Genomic DNA, 20,292 nt, shown 5'->3' with positions numbered 1-20,292 from the left:
ATTTTTCTTCTCATTTTAAAATATCTTTTTTCGGTATTTTTTAGATTTTTTTTTAAATCAAAATAGAAACAAATTGTTACAATGAGTATATATTTGTTGTTTGTTAGTTTATTAATTTAGAGAATTTTACAATTATTAGTAATATATTTTATTTTTTCATATATATCATATACACTGCACATATATTATTATGCAATTATTTTTCATTGTTATGTTAAATATTTATTCATTATATTTATTTTATTATGGTAGATATTTTTTCTGTTTCAAAAAATAGGTTTGTAATGGTTGAAAGCGTGTATGTTGCTATTATTATACTTATTATTATTATTATTATTTATTATACTTATCATTATTTAATTTTTTTTATTAACCAATTAAACAATTGTTGACGCATGTGAACAATAGCATCCAATACAATTTGAGTTACTGATGGGAAAAGGGAGGGATCTTTTTGAGAGAAATGTTTAAAATGTGAATTCGGTGTGCACCGTTAGCAGTTATAGTAAAAATGGGACAATTTTTCCGAGATATGTTCAGTAATTGAAATTCAGACGTTATTGCCAGATTGTTTTCATTTGGGCAAGCAGGTGGGCTGCTCGCATTCTCTAAATGAACCTTTTTACGAGGAGCGGCCCACTGCGTTGCATCCATAAATCCAAACCTCCCCGTTTCCTTAACGATGATTACTGCAGACGTTTGTGAACTGTGATGGAGCTCATTCTCGCGACACCAACTGTACTTGCTCGTCTCGTTTACGCATTTAATCGCTAACCAGCTGCTTCCCGTCGGGTCTTTTTCCTCACCTCCCTCCTCCTTTTTCTTCTCCTCATGCAGGTAGCGCAGCTTCTTCTACTGTGTGCTACTACACCGAGCACCAACACTAACATCCTCACATGCCTTTTCCTGGCATCTTCTCTTTCTACCTTGGTAATTGCTTCTTCAATTTTCTTGTTCAGAATTTTACCGGTGTGGAACGGATGTGATCACACAATACTTATAAAGAGTTCGGGATATTCGATTTTCGGATAAACCTAAAATGTACTATAACCTACCTATCTGCTGTTCACGTTTTGACATCGTGAGACCAAGATGACGCTTAACAATTAACAGTGCCTCACCACTGAGAGACTTCAAACTAGATGTTCTCAGAGTAATGAGTGCCATCAGCAGGTTGCAACAGAGATACAGAGAGACTGGAAGAGTCACAGAAAGGCATAAAAGTGGACGTCCTTGGAAATATATTGCTGCATTTATGGATTAACTCATTCACTGCCAGCCTTCCCAGTTAACACGGATATTTGACTTCTACAGACGTCAATGGCAGTGAACGTGCTAAACACCTGTTGTGAATTTTTGCTGTTCAGCTTTTTGTTACAGAACAGCAAGTTGTGCGAAAAGTACTGAAACACTGAAGATTTCGACACGCGCAATGAAAAGTTAAGAGGTCAAATTTAGGTAACCTGTAAATGATATACAGTGAACAACTATTTATCGCAGGGGATTCGTTCGACACCCACTCGTAAAATGTTAAAATCCACAATACAATGATGCTTTGAGAGACAACTTTTTGCTTTGACTTGTGAGCACAAACTGTATGGTGGAAGTTTACAGATAGGAACAAAAAATCTTCAAAAAACAGGCTTTGAGTTGTTTATTAACACTTCCTGTTGAAGTTTACTGTCAAACTAAACATTAAAAAAAGGAAATTACATTTTGTCTATTTAAAACAAGTACATTGCCTCCGCTAGCTTAATGCTAACATACAATGGGAAACAACATAGGCACACGGGCTAACAATTAGCATGTATGTGGCGACGTTGTTACCCTTTAAGCAATTATATTCTTTATCCTCTGTGAAAAACGACTAATATTACTGCCTAGAGAGGAGCTGACTCTGCAGAACAACATATCCGTATGTCTGTCTTATACTGCCCCCAGGTGGTCAATTACATTACTTTGCATCAAGGTAATCAGAAACCTTTAAATAACTCGTACTTCAACACACAAAGAGCAGCAAGACATGCAAACAGAACACAGAACAATACTCACAGGCCTACAGTATATTCTCTCTGCGCCGTGGTAACGACTGTTACTGGAGCTTATGGTTGTTGAGGACCTTCTCTGACTCTTCTTCTTGCTGCTCACTACGCTGCGTCTCTTACACTTGACCTCAGTGTGGCTGAAACGTTGCAGTACAACGGTGGTAACACGCCGAAGGCATGAACCTCTAAATTCGGACTTAAAATCTGAGTGCGAACAATAACGATAAAGTGAGGAAACACTGTAGTGTATTTCAGGTTTGCCCTGAAATTTCACCCCAAAGTCGAATTGCCACAACTTTTTGTGACGAGTGTATGTCATCTCCCGCAGGTAAAAAACACATTTCTCCCTCCAACTCCCCCAGAGAGGTGTTTTTCTCGGACACATCACCCTTGTTCTCTCCATACCTCACCGGGGCTTCCATCCTCGCATCCATTCCTGACTCCGGCGGTCCGAAACACACTCGGCGCCGGGGCGGCACGTCCTCGCCGCGGGGTTTGAGCTCGGTGGCGGAGCGGGACGAACAGTGGGACGAGGAGACCGGGACGACGCCGATGACGCCGGGGAGGATGACGAGCGGCCCGAAAGCAAGAGGGACTTTATTCGAAGCCAAAGACGAGCCTCGCGGGGCCGGGCGAACTGAGAGCCGGGCGCCTGTAGCAACGTGCGGCGAGAACAGAACCATCCGAACACGGTCAGCAAGCCTCGGGGCGGGACCTCGGCCGAGCGGCATCCGGAAGAAGAAGGACTCCGGGAGCAGCGAGAGCAGAGGTGGTCTGAGTTCGGGACCGATCCGCGACCCGGCAAGACAATCCCAAACCCGCAGAGCAAGCGAGAGAAGCTCTGTCCAGAGAGACGTCAACAGCAGCCAGAGCTCAGAGGACTGGAAGAGACGTAAAGACACTTGTTTGAAAGGTTCCCCAGTTACCCCGAGCAAGGCGGAACCTGTGGCCTCCAGGACTCCCAGGAGCCCTCCCAAGGGCCCACCCATTAGCCCCGGCAAATGGAAAGTACCCAGCCAAGCCCGGATCCTCACGCAGGCAGAGGTCCTCCGCCACCCTTTTTGGTAGGATCCTCAGCCGATCGTTCGAAGTGCTTCCAGCTGACACTTTTATAGCCCTTTGATGGTCTTTTTTTGGGGGGGGGGAATACACCGGTGGCGTTGTAGCAGCCCCCAGCCCGCCGCCCCTCTGCCTCCACTCGCTGCTCTCGGATAAGCGGAACGTCTCGCTGTGTGAATTTGTGCCAATCGCATCCATCCGCTTCATTATGCAAGGCAAGGAGGGAAGCTCGCTGGGGAATATTTTTGTATTTTGCATGCAGTCGATCCTTCTTTTTGACACACAAGACGACCGTTCTTCATCGCCCCGTGTTCAACTCCAGACTGTTCGCTCTCTTCCATACGCATCCTTCAAATGACCAGAAACTTGTGCTTTTTGACATCTTGTTTACTGAGCGTACAAAACAACAGCGATAAGATTTGATTCTGTGGGGGGGGGGGGGGGGGGGGGGGGGGGTCCTCGGTTTACGACGTATAAGTTCCATTCCTACCGCAGCTACGTAACCCTAATTTTTCTGGAATTCGGAATGCGCCGTAGTCTATCACTAACCCACGCTATTCCAGTAGTAAAATTACGGTGTCTATCCAGCCATTTTATTATAGCGTTTGTCCTTGGTTGAGTCACAGGTGAGCTGGAACCTATCGCAGCTGACTTTGAGTGAGAGGCACAATACACCCTGGACTGGTTGCCAGGGCACATAGACAAAAAATGGTTCACATGCACTACGGACTAGGGCTGCAACTAATGGTTACAGTGGAACCTCGATTTAAGAAGCGCCGTCCGTTAAATCTGAATGTCTGTTAAATTGAAGCACTTTCTCGTGGCCGAAAAATTATTTTTTTGTCCGTTCGACTCAGTCCGTTAAAATCGGGATCAGTTAAATTGAGCTTCCACTGTATTTTAATAATCCATTAATCTGTATTATTTTTTTAATATTATTTTTATTATTATATTATCTGGATTCTTTTTTTCAATTACTCGATAAATCGAATTTAAAAAACATTGTTATATTTCCGTCCCTTTATTCAAAAACGACATTATTTCAAATTGACGGTGCAGGATATTCACTCACAAATTGCTTATGATTCAGTAACTGGTTTGGTCTATAAGATGTCAGAAATTAGGCAAAAATGTTGATCATTCTTTTCCAAAGTAAAAGATGTTTGTAAAAGTTTTATTTTTATGAAAGAAAATATAATCAGTCTGCTTTGATTTAGCACTACAGAAATCTGCGAATATTTACAGTTAACAGGCTGGAATTTAAAGGATTTGGACAATTTTTATTTAAACAATGACTCCAAACGATTCATCGATTATCGAATTTGATAATTAATTAGTTGTCGATTAGTCAATTAATTGTTGCACCTCTACCACGGACAATTTGGTCTTAAATTAACAAACATCATTGTTTCTTTTAATTAACTTAATCCACCATGCTGTCGTACAGTAAATATTGTCCGATAAACACTTTTCCATAAGTAGGAAACAAATGCAAACGTGTGCCGGTAACTGAGCTATTCTTACGCTTTGTAACCCGGAAATGTCGAATGTCGGGACCTTTTTAAACCGAGGACACCCTGTAAATATACATGTAGCCATTCATTGTTTGTCATCGCGCCGATTCGGCGACGTCCCGCGCCGTTCTTTGTTCGTCATGACACTTAGAGGTCACACGTAAAGCGGCGTATCCAATGTTTGCAGTCGCTTAAAACATGTCTCCTTGTGAATTATATATATATATATATATATATATATATATATTGTGTGTGTGTGTGTGTCTGTGTGTGTGTGTGTGAATGGTATGTCCGGTTTTGCAGGAACTATCTACTAAACACCACTGCACTGCGTTTGCCCTACCTGTAGCATAACAGATTGATATTTAACCACGTGTGATTTGTTGCCAATGCCATGTTATTATGTGTTAAGGTCAGTTTTGAGTCATGTCGCTGCCTACTGAGGGAAGGGAAAAAGAAAAACGAGGTGTGCTGCTTTGTGACTTTTGGTCTCTGACGAAACTTACCGTTTGGCTTGAACGTGGACGCCTGCTTTGTCTTTACTTTCTGTTGTAGAGTTTTACCAAACATCATTAATTGACATTAACCTGTTTGGGTCACATGTCAAAACAAATGGATCTTTAAAAAAAATATGTATGTTATTATTCTGTATTTAACTTTTTTTTTATGCCCCCTCGCATCATTTGAAGAGAAAAAAAAATCATTTGCATTGTTTATGAAACGGTTAAGGTTGTAACTCATAATATTCTATAAATATAGATAAAAATTTAAATATATAGATATAAATCTGTTTAAAAAATCTTATGATACATCACAATATCGATAAGTGTAGAGTTTAGTGTCAATATCTGATGATGATGATGGCACAACAATTATATGACAAATGTATATTTTAAAATATACTATTATGTCATCAGTGGCAGTATAGAAGATCAGTATCAATATCTGATGGTAGGTCGATACTGTACCATGAGGGATAAAAATGCAGTAAATCAATATTTTGACAATGATAATGATAACATTGTGCATTAAGCAGTAATCAATAACTAGAAAACATCAAACATACATCATAATAGCATAATGACATAAGGGAACATAATAGCAGTATCGAGCATCAGTATCTGCATCTCATGACGATACTGTACCGTTAGAGAATTCAATATTGCAATTTTTTGTGAATGATTACATCATGGAGAAATTGTGATGATTAAAAAAAGTGTTTGTTGGTATAGCGATACTGTACCTTAAGTGACAACATTGCAATTTATGGCTGTATTAATATTTTATCTCGTGTCTATGTTTTAAACCTTAAGCTCTGTTAAAGTAAATTCTGGTATCTGCAGAATTCCGACTTTTTAAATGAAAAGATTATTTATTAAATGTGTGCAATAGCTAGAAAGTCTACATAAAACAATACTAAATATTTTAAATTCAGAATTCTGACGTTGGTATGAGAAGTCTCACTTGAATGTTCACACATAGAAATGATTAAAAATAAAGCCGGAATTTTGACTTCAACCTGACTTTTAAAATGTATTATGATCAAACCAAAAAAAAATATATATATATATATATATATATATATATATATATATATATATATATTATTTTATTTATTTTTTTTTCTTTTTTTTTTTTTTTTTTTTTTTTTTTAAGGAATAAGCGAAAATTCTCATACTTGAGTAAGAATTCGGAGCTTCGGCCAGAGCTTTGCAGATATTTTATTTTTATATTATTTATTCTGAGCAAGGTCGACTTTGAAGTCAAGCTTCTGTGTACAATACTCCTCTTGTGTGTTTGCTGAACTGACTCCACGTTGAGTTTGACGAGTATTCAGGTGAGCTCAGGGAACATAGCGTTGTAGCAAACACGAGATCAAAAACGGTCAAACGGGGCGTTCGCTTCCGAGGAGGAGCTTTTGTGCAATATACTGAGCGAGGGCAGTTCACTCAGAAAACGCAGCTCCTTTTTTTGCTTAGTTTTTTCTGGTGTCTGTTTTTTTTTTTTTTTTTTTTTTTTGTTCTTTATTTCCTCATCCTTTTATCATGCTGTGGCCTTGCATCGCTTTGGTAGGAAAAACAATCTGTGTGCTTCTCTTCTACATGGCGTAGGAACCGTAGATGTAAATGTTTGTACATTGTACAGCACCTTTCTAAATATTCGCTCGACGCTCTATCAGGGGTTGGGGGGGATAAGAACAAAAAGAACAAAAGAGGTGTATTCATGAAATTGCCCCATTATTTTTTTATGTAAAAAAAAAAAAGAAAAAAAGAAAAGGAAGAACATATTTAAAAAGGCATTGAAAAAGGATATTGACATGGTGTTCTGTTCATGCACTGAATAATAAAGTTTTACTGAAAAACAGCCTTCACCCTGCAGTAAATTGTGTCCAAAAAAAAACAAAATAAACGCTTGCATGCCCTCAGTTACGATGGCAGTCCTCCCGTTGTCATGGTAACTGACTTCTTTCCCCCACAGATGTGGGAGTGGTGGGTTTTTTTTCCCCCCTCCACAAATCAAATCAGTTTATAGACCTAATTATACTCATTAGGTTTTCACTCATCTGTATAATTCAAGCAATAATTATAAAATAACTGGGATTGCTATGGAATTGTTTACAAAACTTTGATTAAAAACTTCTCTGGTGAGGAAGTACATTTACTACATAGGAATTGAGTGATTTTGAAGACATTTGGGGGATTGTCCAGTGAGTGTCCATCATTAAAAAAATGTCTGCACAATTCTACACGCTCGTACATAGGCAAATGTTCTCGAGCCTAAATGATTCTTAAACATTGCTTGTGAATGAGCACCATTATGTTCACACACATATTCATTCATAATAGCCGTTGAATGGTTGGCGTGCGTCACGTAATTGCACGTAGGGGTTAATAACTGCTTTGTGTTCTTGAGCATGACGGGATGCACATACACTACTGTATGTACAGTACTTACCTGGCTCAATGGTTTGTATCGTTGCTACCATGGAACTCTATATTGTGTTAAAAATTGCGGTCATTTTCCATAGAAGAGGCTGTAAAATATAGTCTACCATCAAAAGATGTCAGGGACAAGATTGTCCCTACCACGCGTGGTCATCACCATATTACTTTCCCTGAAGACAAAAATAAATAAATAAATGCATTCAAAATAAAAGTATTTTGAAATAAGTATTTCTATTTTTAGCCAAGGTGGGGTGGGAACATTCCAGCGCACTAAAGTCACAGACGTCACATTCGACTTTCCCAGATGTCTTTGCGTAGACATCTAGTTATATGGACGTCTACATATTTCTATATGTAAATAAACGTTCATAAGACCGGTTAAAATGAAGAGAAGTTGCAATTTTGGCACAGATTTCTGGCCAAAATGGAAAGGAAAAAAAATCAATTTCCAAGATATATGAAGTTGGCCTGTTATTGAATTTATTCATAATTTGTTTTAGTGGGCCACATAAAATGATGTGGCAAGCCAAATTTGGCCCCCAATCCCCAAGTTTCTCACCATAATATAAATAACAAACAGAAAAACTCGTAATTTCTTTGTAAGTCAGCAAATTTAGCATAATTATTTCACCCCACAGCATAGTCACATTAAATGTCTTTTGGGAATATCATAGATTATTATTTATTCAATGTGGACAGGGTTTGACTCTGACTGTGGCCAATTAGCCAAATGTGTGTACATTTTAACTGTAAATATTTACTTGTAGTTTTCTTAAACGGCATCTGTAATAATAAACCAATTGCGATGTGAGCCTACGACACTACATATCCCACAAGCCCTTCCTGCAAACAGTCTTTGCTCATTGGTCCATTCGTGGACACATTTGCTTACGTCACTAGTGTGAGGCGAAGGAGACATAGATAGAAGAGAAGCGGTGGCGCAATAGTCGCGTGGATGTGCCAGTAAGGATTGTTTTAAATGTTTACGAATAAACATTTGCGTTTGTTAAGTAAAGGTAGGTTTTTTTTTCACTCAAAAATAAACACTACCAAATAGCGTGCTTACAAACTGCAACGAACAAACCGCTTGACTACCTTTTTTTGTTTTTGTTTTTTTGAGAAAGCTAGCTTAGTCTTAACATGATTCAATTTGTGTTTCGTCCAGTGTGGGTGAGAGAAAAGGTGTAAGCATTTAAAATGAGAAGTTATACACATCACAGCTGAATACCTGAGCTGTAGCGTTAATCATTTATCAACTAGTCTAGTCTTGATTTGAGTGTGCACATGGTTCATTTTCATTTAAAAAATGTTGTACATCTAGTTCAAGTAAACGTTAGCATGAATAAATATAATTATCCAACAAAGAATTATGGCCACGAAGGCTGGTGAGCAAAAAAGTTGTCTTCTTCTGTAGTTCATCCTTACCACCACAAGGTGGAGCTGCCTCCCCGCTTCTCTCCCACCACTGTTTCCAGCCGAGGAGGAGCAAAGTTCCACAATTAGTTTTTTCCCCCCCAGGAAAGTCAGATGCCCTCTTCCATCAGGTAAGTGGCAGAAAAAGATGGCAACAGGAAATGAGCCGTCATGTTTGACCGGCTCAGCCTTTGACCTGCAACATGTACGTGGGAGGCCGACCCACTAATGAAATCCCCCCCCACTCTCGTTTTCTCAGCTTTCTGTGTTCAAATGGCACATCTGTGTGCATCACATCGTTGGAATGCTGCTAAACAGGTGAACGATGCGGGGTGGAAGGGTTAGGGTAAGAATGTTTATCCAGCGGCAGCCGCTTATTCTTTTAGGTCAGAACTCAGAAAAAGAAAACAAACTTACGTGACGTCACAAATTACAGTTGGTTTATTAGAATATACCTCTTTGATGAATAACAAATGAGGTCATAAGGTTTGATAGTGATACATACGTATTCAATAACAGTCAAATAATTAGGATTAATACCATCCAAATCTCCCAAACGGGCCCTAAATGGTCTGAAACCAAAGATGAACTTTTTTTGGCCATAATTCCAAGAGGTATGTTTGGTGCAAACACAACACCGCTCATCGGCAAAAGAACACCAAACCTGTATTGAAGCTTGCTGGTGGCGGCATCATGCCTTGGGCCTGTTTTTCTTCCGCTTCAACTGGAGCCTCAGAAAAAATGGAAGGAATTAAGAGCAGTTGCAATTCACAAAACCTTCAGGCTCCTGCTTGGAAGCAGAAAAAAAAAAAAAGGTGTCAGGAAAATCCTAATGCTACATCTGAAATGTATTTGGTGTTAATTATGAATGTGATGTTAATTTGTGAATGTGATTCTTTCCTTTTGAACACAGCTGTCAAACTGCTGAAGTTTGCAGACGATACCTCAGTCATCGGCCTCATCAAAGACGGTGACGAGTCTGCGAAGCGGAGCTTCTGTGCGCCCAACAAAGCCTGGAGCTCAACACGCTCGAGACTAGAGATGATCGTAAACGTCACGAAACATCCTTCGCCACAGCCGCCCCTCACCGTGGCCCGTGTCAACCGTCGGGACCTTCAAATAATCTGGACTACCCGGTGAGAACATGCAAATTGGAGTTTCTAACCCAGAACCTCCAGACTGCGAGGCAGACGTACAAACCACTACGGAACTGTGCTGCCCCGGTATTTGCAACCAATATCAATTTATCCCCAAAAATATCAACTTCAGTTTTCCCCACATGTTCCTTCGACACTCACCAAAGCATGCCGTTGCCGGGGGAGACACCGCGCGTGGGTGGAGGCTCCAGTGTGTCAATAAGACTGGAGGTGGAGCACTCCCTTTGGAATTCACCCCAGTGCGCGTCTGGCAACGAGGCACAGCTCGCTTTGTTACTGACAGTTGTGGAATGTGTCCATGACAATAGCCCAAACGTACTACCGACACAACAGTCATCATCGTCCTTTCAGACGTACTTGACTGACATGTTTACGACGCTGTTTCCTTGCATGGAACCTAATAGAATCGAATGGAATAACAAGGGATTCCCTCTAGTCTTTAGAGAGGGAATACCCTTTTTTTATTTTCCCCACATGCGCTTGCTCTAGGCCACACCCATTTTATTGGAGACGCCTTGTTTTTTAAAAAAAAAAAAACGGACCCCATTAAAACTGACAATATATCATAACATAACCACACAAATCACTGACAAAAAATAATGTAATTAAAAAAAAGTGTTTTATTTGTTTCTGTTGTCACGGGACGGTTTGGGGTCTCTGGGAGAAGGGTTAGGAAAGTCAAATGACAGCTCAAACTGAAAGCCCTTGCTGCCTTTGATTTTCAAAGTAAAACATGAGGCAGGCTATGAAGGAAAGAGAGTTTCTGTTATACTTTGTCACAAATGTGTCGCTGCAATATACTGACATATGTGGAACTTTTGAATGTGGGCCATTAAGGTTGGCAAAGATGGAAGGGCAAAGGAACAACGAAACATTTCGGATGAAAAAGCAAAGGGAGATTTTAGCTTGAAAGCAGGGTGTGTGTGTGTGTGTATGGAGTGTTTGGGTGTGAGTTGTGAGCTGATAGCAGCTCTCGTCTGAATGTGCATCCTGTCACAGCTTATCGGGATAACGCGACTGAAGTACCTCAGCGACCGTGTCATCCTTACATCTTTGCTCTTTGAGCATTTCCAGTGTCTGTTTTAATTTTGAAAGCAGAATTCTCTTGCTTCCTGTCCCATGACGTCAACTTGATGACTGGCTTTTATCAGGGGCTCAAAGAAGGGGGAGGACTTCAGCGTGGAGAAAGCCGCGTCTCTGTTTCACCGGCCCGACAAGTTGCAGCGGGAAGAGTCACTGGATTGGAAGCGTTTGGCCTCAACCTGGCAAACATGGAACTCCTTTTTCTACTAGGAAGCAGCACGCACTCAAAGCTCACATCTCTACTCTTCTTCTGCTGCTGCTGCTTTGTGTGGAGATCAGAAGGTGAGAACAAAAGCTATAAATAGGATTTTATTTTTCTTATGATGACTATTATTGTTATTATTATCAAGGCACCAGCTCACCATGTATCTTTAAGGGAAAAAAATAATGAACGCTGGTAAAGATTTAAACTACATTTAAAATTACACTACAAATACCTTCATTTAAACATTTTAAACAATATTAAGCTACTACTTCTATTTTTACCACAAGAATCAGTGAGTTATGTAGCTAGTGCACTGTACCATATCTCCAATATAATGAAAAGGTATTTTAAATAGGTTTCCGGGATTAATGTGTTATTGTATGTTTTATTCATTTATAAAAAGAAAAGCCTTTTATTTATGAAAATGTTTTTACCTCTACATTCTAAAAAATAAAAATGGAAATTACTGTCATGATAAACATAAACTCACCAGTGCGTCATCACTAATGCAAATTAAATATACACAATTTGCTGTATAGAGAGGTTTATTTTATTATTACTTAATATTATTTTATGTTTATTTATTATAAGTTAAATATGAATGTAAAAATCACAATTTTCAAATGAAAATAATGAAAAGAAGTAAAAATGAAATTTACAGGATTCTAGCATTGAAATTCAGGTGTTGCGTTCAGGGACCCTCTGGAATAATAGGTTTCCTCCTAAAAACTGTGTGATTGGTAAATTATTGTATTATTATTGTACATTATTATCCTCTTATAAGAACAATATTCATTCCAAATGTTCCTTAAATGTTTATTTAAACTATCTCTAGCTGTCTCGCTAAGTCAGGTGTTGCTTTCAGGGGTCCTCTGAAATTACAGGTTTCCTCCTAAAAACTCTGTGATTGGGAATTTATTTTAATATTAGTGTATACAGTAAATATAATATGACCTTATTTTTTTCCAATTATTATACATTAAATACTCACAAAAATATAAATTTGAAAAATTAAAGTGAAAAAAGTTCATTTCTTCATCTTTTTAGGACAGGTGTTGTCTTCAGGGGCCTTCTGAAATGATAGCTTTGCTCATAAAAATACAACTATGATTATTCAGAATGTTCCTTAAATGTTTAATTAAACTCCATCCATTCGTCGAATGTGCTGCTTTCAGGGACAGCCTGAAATCATAAAACAATCGTGTAGTGCTCCCAAATGTTTCTTAAATGTTTAGTCGTTGGCTCTCCTGCTTTGCTTTAAACAAAATAATTTATTTCCTCACATTCCTCAGTATTACTACGTACGCAGTCTGACTTTATGTATATTTATCCCAGTGTTGACACTTGGCCTGTTTTTTCTCCAGCCGACTGTCCCATGCCTCAGAGAGGGGAAAACACCGTGTTGAGCGACCAGGCGCTCCTGATGAATACATTTCCGGAGGGTTCCAACGTCACGTTGGTGTGTTCGAATGGCTTTGAAAAAGAGTCGGGCTCGGATGGCATAAGTTGCCAGGCTGGCAACTGGACTCGTATTGAGCTCCTCTGCAAAAGTGAGTTGTAATTGTCATTCTATTCATATGTGTAAAAAGCAGAGGTGGCAAAAGTACTCATACTCACTCTGTACTTAAGAGTAGAGTAAAAAAAATAAAATAAAAATAAAAAATACGTGAGTAAAAAATAAAAAGCAGGTACAGACTCTGAAATGTAATTAATAAAGTAAAAATACATTTTTACAATCAATTATGTACGCGTTTTGGTAACTTGTCTCAATGAGGGGGTGGGGGGCCACCACAGATTTGTGTAAGGAGGAAATGTAAGGAGTAAAAGTAAAAAAAAATCCAGAAAAATAAATACTCAGATAAAGTACAGATGCCTGAAAAATGTACTTGAGTATTTGCTCTTCGTTACTTCCTGCCACTGTGTACAAGTGAACTCAGCCTTGTTTTTTTTTGGCACCCTAGAGATCAACTGCGGTGTCCCTAAATCTCAACTGAACATGAAATTCAACACCAGTGCCGGCACCCTCTTCGGGGACGTTGTGAAAGTCACGTGTGATAAAGGGTGAGTGTGGGGGGCGGGAAGGATGCTTTCTGTACTCAATGCTATTACAAAACCTTTTATTAGGTGTGCGTGCAAAGTTTTAAGTTTTAACATTCCAACATAAAGTGGCGTAAAGCACTGTGTGATACAACTACTCATCCATCCATTTTCCCCAGTATACCGCTCGTCCTCATTAGGGTCCCAGGTGAGCTGGAGGCTATCCTGAGCCTGACTTTTGGCAAAAGAGGCGGGGTTACCCCAGACTGGTTGCCAGTCAATCGCAGGGGACATATTCTCTAGACCAGGGGTGTCAAACTCATTTTTGTCTCGGGCCGCATTGTAGTTAGGATTTCCCTCAGAGGGCCGTTAGAACAGTGAAATGTTTAATCACCAAATCATATTATTACCATTACACAACAAATTGAGGGCTAACTAGTTTTGAAATCTGAAGACAAGGATAATAGTTTGCTCAAGTATTGTTTAAGTTACTGTAGAAGAAGGGTTTGGTAACAGAAAAATGCAATATCGTCAACTATATTGTTTATTATTTTGACAATTTGGAATTTGGGTACAGATTTGAGCAAAAATCACGGCAGTTGATGAGGATGGTTTGCTTTCGCGGGCCGCATAAAATGATGTGGCGGGCCGCTTCTGGTCCTCGGGCCTTGAGTTTGACGGCTATGCTCTAGACCAACGAGTGTCAACTTTGTAGTTACGGTTTCCCTCAAAATGTCTTATTCCCCTCATCATATTTAGCACAAATTGATGGCTAACTACTTTCGAAAACAGAGGGCAAGGATAATAGTTTGTTCAAGTATTGTTCAAGTTACCGTAGAAGGTGGTTTGGTAACCAAACAAATAAATAAATGTCATCATTTATTACATACGACAATTTGAAATTTTGGTACAGATTTGAGCAAGAATCATGGATGTTGAGGCACGTGATTTGCTTTTGCGGCAAAATGATGTGGCGGGCTGGATCTGGCCCCGGGCCTTGAGTTTGACACCTGTGTGGTAGACGAACAAACATTCACACTCACATTCCTATCTATGGACAATTGCGTGCCAAGACTTTGTAAAAGTAAAAAAAGTATTTTTCCAATCTTAAAAGATTATATGTTAAAGACTCCACACATGTAGATTAAAAAAAAAAAAAAAAACAGTTTTAGTTGTACTGTGTGTGGTGTGCTCCGATAATCTCAAAACAGCATCACACACGTAAAGATCTGTTCTTCTGCCGATCTAGAAGCGTATCTGTTACATGTCTGATTTTATCCACATTTGGAAGAGAGAAAGAATCCTCCGCCATCTCTGGCACCCTTCAAAAAGATGCTGAGTGGGCTGAAAGATTTGCTCACACGTTAGATTTTTTTTCCAGAACATTTTGGTCAAAAGCCTCAATTTTTGGGGCCGCTTGACATGGGAGGTTCCTCCGCATAAGAAAACCCTTTGCATCACGGCGTTAGCGTTCTTGCCAACACAAATGTAGAAGGTATGTTCCTGATTACAGAGAAAGAGCGGGAACATCGACACGGAGGAAAATCCTGAACCAAAAAACTGAAGTTTTCCATCTCCCTGCTCTTTCCACAGTTACCAGATTAGCGGCTCCAGCTACAAGCAGTGCTACTCGTGGGGCTGGATGGGAAAAGCCAAGTGTCACAGTAAATGTCTCCACCTTCTTTCCATTGTCTGCGTCTTCATGTCAAAAGCAAACGTGAACGTGTGACCTATGGTGTACAGTTTAGGAAAGAAACCAAAGGTGACCATACTCGGTTACATCAGACAGCCCTCAAAATCAATAGTGCTCTAGTGATGACCGTTGAGAGTTTGATGATTAGTTTCCAATTGGGATCGGTAGATGAGGAACATACACTCACCAGCTTAGTCTTCCATCCATCCATCCATTTTCTGAGCCGCTTCTCCTCACTAGGGTCGCGGGCGTGCTGGAGCATATCCCAGCTGTCATCGGGCAGGAGGCGGGGTACACCCTGAACTGGTTGCCAGCCAATCGCAGGGCACATACAAACAGGCAACCATTCGCACTCACAGTCATGCCTACGGGCAATTTAGAGTCTCCAATTAATGCATGTTTTTGGGATGTGGGAGGAAACCGGAGTGCCCGGAGAAAACCCACGCAGGCACGGGGAGAACATGCAAACTCCACACAGGCGGAGTCGGGGATTGAACCCGGGTCCTCAGAACTGTGAGGCCGACGCTCCAACCAGTCGTCCACCGCGCCGCCCCAGCTTTGTCTTGTTATGGCAAATATACAGTCAACCCTCGCTATATCGCGGTTTACGCTGTCCTGCTATTTCACTTTTTTTACTAAACCAGTTAAGGCAATCGATAGTACATGTAGTCTCTCCCGGATCCAAACACATTATTTTTTATACTGTATAGTATATGTTTTTAGTCTTGATATTTTTGCCATTTATTATTTTTTTTTTTTATCCATTGCTCTTGCACTCTATTTCTTTCTCTCAATATATTCGGTTTTAATGTGTGTATTGGTTTAAAAGTGTGTTTGAAGACCCTAAAACAATTTCAAGTAAAAAAAAAATAATAATAATAATAATAAATGAATAAAATTCAAATATTACTTTTTTTTTTTTCATATTTCTATAAGTGCTTCTATATCACATATTTTCACATATCGTGGGTGGGGTCTGCGATGGAGGGGGGTTTACTGTACTTCCAAATCAGTTGACTTAAATGGTTGTGTTTGTGCCATCCTTCAGTTAAAACGTGCAAAAAGCCCGCAGAGGTGACCAACGGCAAAAACTCGTGGGATTCCAAAGTCCTCCCAACGTACGGCCAGGTGATCCTGTACAACTGCGATGAAGGCTACACGCTCACTGGGAACGACACCATCCAATGCAGCGAGACGGGTGAATACGACTCTTTGCCTCCAGAATGCAAAGGTAAGGCTATTTTAGATGGTTATGCTGCATCATGTTGAGATATTTCTAATGATTTTTGATGTAGAACTATGAGAGTTGGGTGATACTGTACTCCAGTCCTGCAGAGGGCGGTAATGAGCATTATTAAGTAACTGCCAAATGGCAACCTACTGCACATTCCCTATGCTGGATTTGGGGGTTACTGCTCCCATTTGGTCCCAGTGCAGGTGGACTGTAACAGTCAAAATGCAAAAATAACTTCCTCATTTTGGTACCTTTATCCCAATTTGGTCCCGATGCAGGTGGACTGTAACAGTTGAAAAGGGGAAAATAAATTCCTCAGTTTTGCACCTTTATCCTTATCTGCACTAAAACTGATGTAGTAAGTATTTTGTGGTCACAAATTAGCATTTTTGTGTGTACCTTTTTATCTATATTGTGATCACAAAATATTGCCGTATGCTTTTACACCTTAAAAGTGATGTCATAACAGGTGGTTTCCCACGTTTTGCCGACGTTTCACCGTCAACGAGTCAGTCGACCACGAGTCAGTCGACCACGGCAGCAGCAGCTCAGAGAGATAAAATTATCACGGGCGGCGCAGAAGTCACCACGCGGCGAGGTACGCGCACACGCAAACGTCTCTTGAGATGCCTATCGGTGCACCAAACGCGACTTTCTCTCCTGCGCTCGAGCGCCACACGAGCCCAAAGTAGCTCGATTAAACAGGCGCCGTGATGACTTGTGTTCAAAGATGGCGGACACGCGTTGACGACGGAGGAAGCGGTGGGGACGGCGGCGAGCAATGTGACGCCATGGCCGACATCTTTCTTTCCAGGTATAGCGGACTGGTAGACTAGCAGAGAAGTAGCAAAGTGGAAGACTTTTAAGGATTGCGGTTGTAGTTTGCAGTGGTGGAGACATACTGGAGGCATGCCAGGAGATGTTTTTCTAATATTTAGGTTAATTTAACCATACAGGTACAGGGCGTTGAATATAAACGTCAATTAAAAGCATGACTGTTTGTAAAAAGCCTAATATAGTGTCCGTAAGTAACCTTGTGTATCAATCAATAAATAGGAAAATGTATTTATATAGTGCATCTCATACACAAGGTAACTCAATCTGCTTTACATGGTAAATAAATATTTTTATTCATTTGTCAACTTACTTAATTGTATTTTTACTTCTTATATATATATATATATATATATATATATATGTGTGTGTGTGTGTGTGTGTGTGTGTGTGTTTTAGGAGTTCTATAAATTATTTGAAATGTGATTAACTTGCATTCTATGAACATGTATGGATTTAAGGGTGGTTGTTACCACATTCATCAATATATTTTCATTGATTATCAACCATGTATCATCTCTTTTTAGTTTTGTTTTATTTATTGCATATTTCTGTTTAGTATATATACTAAACATGATAATAATTAATATAATCTGTTTGTTTATTTATCTAATTTATATTTATAGTTTCCATGCATTTATTATTATTTATTATCATGATTATATTAATGTCATTATCGGCCAAAACCCATGTCCAAATTAGGTGAGTCTTTTATATATACTTTTTAGGTACGTGTGTGTGTTTGTGTGTTTCTATACACTTGTTTTTTTTTTCCATTTAATCGGTGACATAGATGCACTCTCATTTCATCCCATATTAGGTTTTATAATTAAGGTACAGTACTGGAATGTTACACTTCTGTTCGTTATTATGTTGCGCAAATAGGAACTTCTTGATTAATTGACTTTGTCCGATGATCTTTTTGCAGAAACATATGACGCGGCCACAGACGCCAAAAAAAAGGATATTGGTGAGTTATAGTAACGCACGACAGGTTAATTGTTTGTATTACACAGAATATTCACGTGCCGCATGCGTCTTTCAGATTATCTCCCTGTTATAATCAGCGTGGTATTCATCTCACTCGGTAACCTCCTCATTTACTGACTCACTCACAGTAACTCTGTTAAAAGTTAACAATTTGTAAATGATGTGTTTGTTTGTGTACAGTGGTCTGCACAGGGGCGCTCTGTCTGCATCTGTGTCTTCTCAGGAGGAAAGGGTACGACAAATGTATTTATGCTGTTGTATTTAATTGTGTCATTGGTCGCTTTTGTTTGGTTGAGGCCCGTGCAAGTTTGTTGCCATGGATACATTCCTTTTTTCGGGTGGACCTTTAATCTGCCTGACAGTCGTTATAAAACACTTTCCCAATCACGTACTGAAGCTTGAAGCAGATGGTAAAAAAGTATTGGGAAGTCCATATAAAGACATGGTTGTGGTTGTTTGTTCTTCCACACCAAACCTCTCCAAGACTCCCTTTATGGACCTTGTGATGACTTTGGAGCAATAATTTGAGACATTTTTAAGAACAAAAAGAGAACACATTCTGACGTAACCCAAGTTATTGTGGGGATTTTTTTTTTTTTTTTATTATTTTATTTTGGGCGCGGTCTGCACTGATCAAGTGGATCATTGCTCTATCTGGAAGTGCAATGCAAGTAGGCTGTGACTGTTTGGGGGGGAGTGGCAAAATAAATGCATCAATTTTGCACCTTTATTCATATCTGGTGGGTCGCTGTCCTCATTTGGCCCCAATGAAGTGGACTGTAACAATTGAAAAGTTGAAAAATTCATGCGTGTGATCATATTTTTGTGACCTTGTAGCTCGTATGACACCAGAGAAGACGTAAAGCCCGAGTTCTTACTTTTCCAAAACGTCTAGAAGTCCGGCCTCACTAAAAGGTACCGGCCCGTTCCCGTCCGTGAAAATATGCTCACTGTATTCATAAACACAAAAACCAGAAAAGGAATTCTCAACATTTGTGTGTGATTGTTTTTTTGTTTTTTTAATTCCTCCAGTTGGAAGCATGCCTATCTGCTGAAGAGCATCTGGGAAGCCAGGAAGGACATGCCAACACACTGGAGCAGTTCCTCTGAAGGAAATAAAGGGGAAAAAAGGAATTTGATAAATAATATTGCACTTCCACTGGCAAGCCATTCTGTTGAGTCAATGTGTCACCAGTCCAATGATAGTCCACTGGTCAAGCACTTTCATTTTTATTGTTACATTTTCCACACAGTTGTAAATATTTAATGTTATCTAAGTATTTTTTATTATATTTTTTTTATATTAATAACTGGAATAAATTGTGTCGATGGTCCCAAATGTTCACTTTTGCCAGGTTCTTATCGTGACAGTGCGAGTTGACAAAGCCTGCGACAATGTGTTTCAGTTTGCTGCCTGCGACTGCGTCGGTGGCGGCGGCTGATAAAAGACACAATCAGCTGCATTCTTCGCCTTCGCACATTCCTGCCCCTCATTGTGAAGGGGGGGGGGGCGTTATTTGCTCTGCTGCGATGGATAATGCAGCACTTTCATGGCAAAGAATGCAGAAAGCAGGCTAGCTACCTACCACGCCATCAAAATGTTGAACATTTAGAAGCTCCCTCAAACAAAATAATCCAAATATTTAATTTTTTTTTTTTTCAATGACGATTCTAAAAATTCGAGTTGGTTAATTTCAAGCCTTTAAAGGACTTTTTTTCAAACTCACTTGCAGTGTCTTGAAATTTTAATTTGAAGTACATTCCACAACATGGCAAACACTCAGATGTGTGGCCGTATGTAAACAGTCCAACCGTTTATCATATTTAATATACTCGTCCCAAGAGTGACCTAAATACTTTTTATTCCCCGAGTGCCTGCAAAACAGGACATAACACTTTGATAAACGTTGTTGTGTCATTTAATAGCAACAAACCCCTTGGCCTCACAAGTCTGAAGTATTTTTCCTCCTCTTTTGAGTCAGGGACAAGCTATAGATGCATTTTCAGCAGCGCTTGCTCACGGATGAGCTGGAGCCTATCTCGGGTGACTTTGGGCGAAAGGTTGGGGTACACCCTTGGTTGG

At 39.7% G+C, this 20,292-nt stretch overlaps 2 protein-coding genes across 6 annotated transcripts in view; both read left to right on the top strand.

Moving 5' to 3' along the window:
• Positions 1–3,528, top strand: part of LOC133408365 (membrane-associated guanylate kinase, WW and PDZ domain-containing protein 3-like) — a 120,952-nt gene extending 117,424 nt beyond the window's left edge. The window contains exons 22-23 of one of the 3 annotated variants that reach the window (XM_061687172.1): positions 838–930; positions 2,374–2,461. In XM_061687172.1, coding sequence (XP_061543156.1) covers positions 838–887 — 50 coding nt within the window. In that variant the 3' untranslated portion in view covers positions 888–930; positions 2,374–2,461. Of the gene's footprint in view, positions 1–837; positions 931–2,373 lie in introns of all 3 variants that reach the window. The other 2 variants (XM_061687170.1, XM_061687171.1) reach the window with 2 other exon arrangements.
• A 4,957-nt stretch (positions 3,529–8,485) lies between these two features.
• Positions 8,486–19,567, top strand: im:7151449 (sushi, von Willebrand factor type A, EGF and pentraxin domain-containing protein 1). Of its 3 annotated transcripts, XM_061688996.1 has the most exons (16): positions 8,486–8,579; positions 8,978–9,107; positions 9,236–9,294; positions 9,890–10,112; positions 11,285–11,498; positions 12,786–12,971; positions 13,383–13,482; positions 15,052–15,122; positions 16,200–16,382; positions 16,855–16,983; positions 17,116–17,199; positions 18,148–18,189; positions 18,265–18,306; positions 18,390–18,441; positions 19,047–19,124; positions 19,242–19,566. In XM_061688996.1, exons 5-15 carry the CDS (start codon positions 11,405–11,407, stop codon positions 19,102–19,104), a joined length of 1,041 nt encoding a protein of 346 aa, XP_061544980.1. In that variant the 5' UTR covers positions 8,486–8,579; positions 8,978–9,107; positions 9,236–9,294; positions 9,890–10,112; positions 11,285–11,404; the 3' UTR covers positions 19,105–19,124; positions 19,242–19,566. The 3 variants fall into 3 exon arrangements, with proteins under 3 accessions (XP_061544980.1, XP_061544982.1, XP_061544981.1); XM_061688998.1 differs by lacking the exon at positions 18,265–18,306 and having other exon boundaries at positions 19,242–19,567; XM_061688997.1 differs by lacking the exons at positions 8,978–9,107; positions 9,236–9,294.
• The last annotated feature ends 725 nt before the right edge of the window (positions 19,568–20,292 follow it).

The sequence above is a fragment of the Phycodurus eques genome, chromosome 10 (genome assembly GCF_024500275.1).
Source record: "Phycodurus eques isolate BA_2022a chromosome 10, UOR_Pequ_1.1, whole genome shotgun sequence".
Classification (NCBI taxonomy): domain Eukaryota; kingdom Metazoa; phylum Chordata; class Actinopteri; order Syngnathiformes; family Syngnathidae; genus Phycodurus; species Phycodurus eques.
This window is presented reverse-complemented; position numbering and strand designations above follow the sequence as displayed.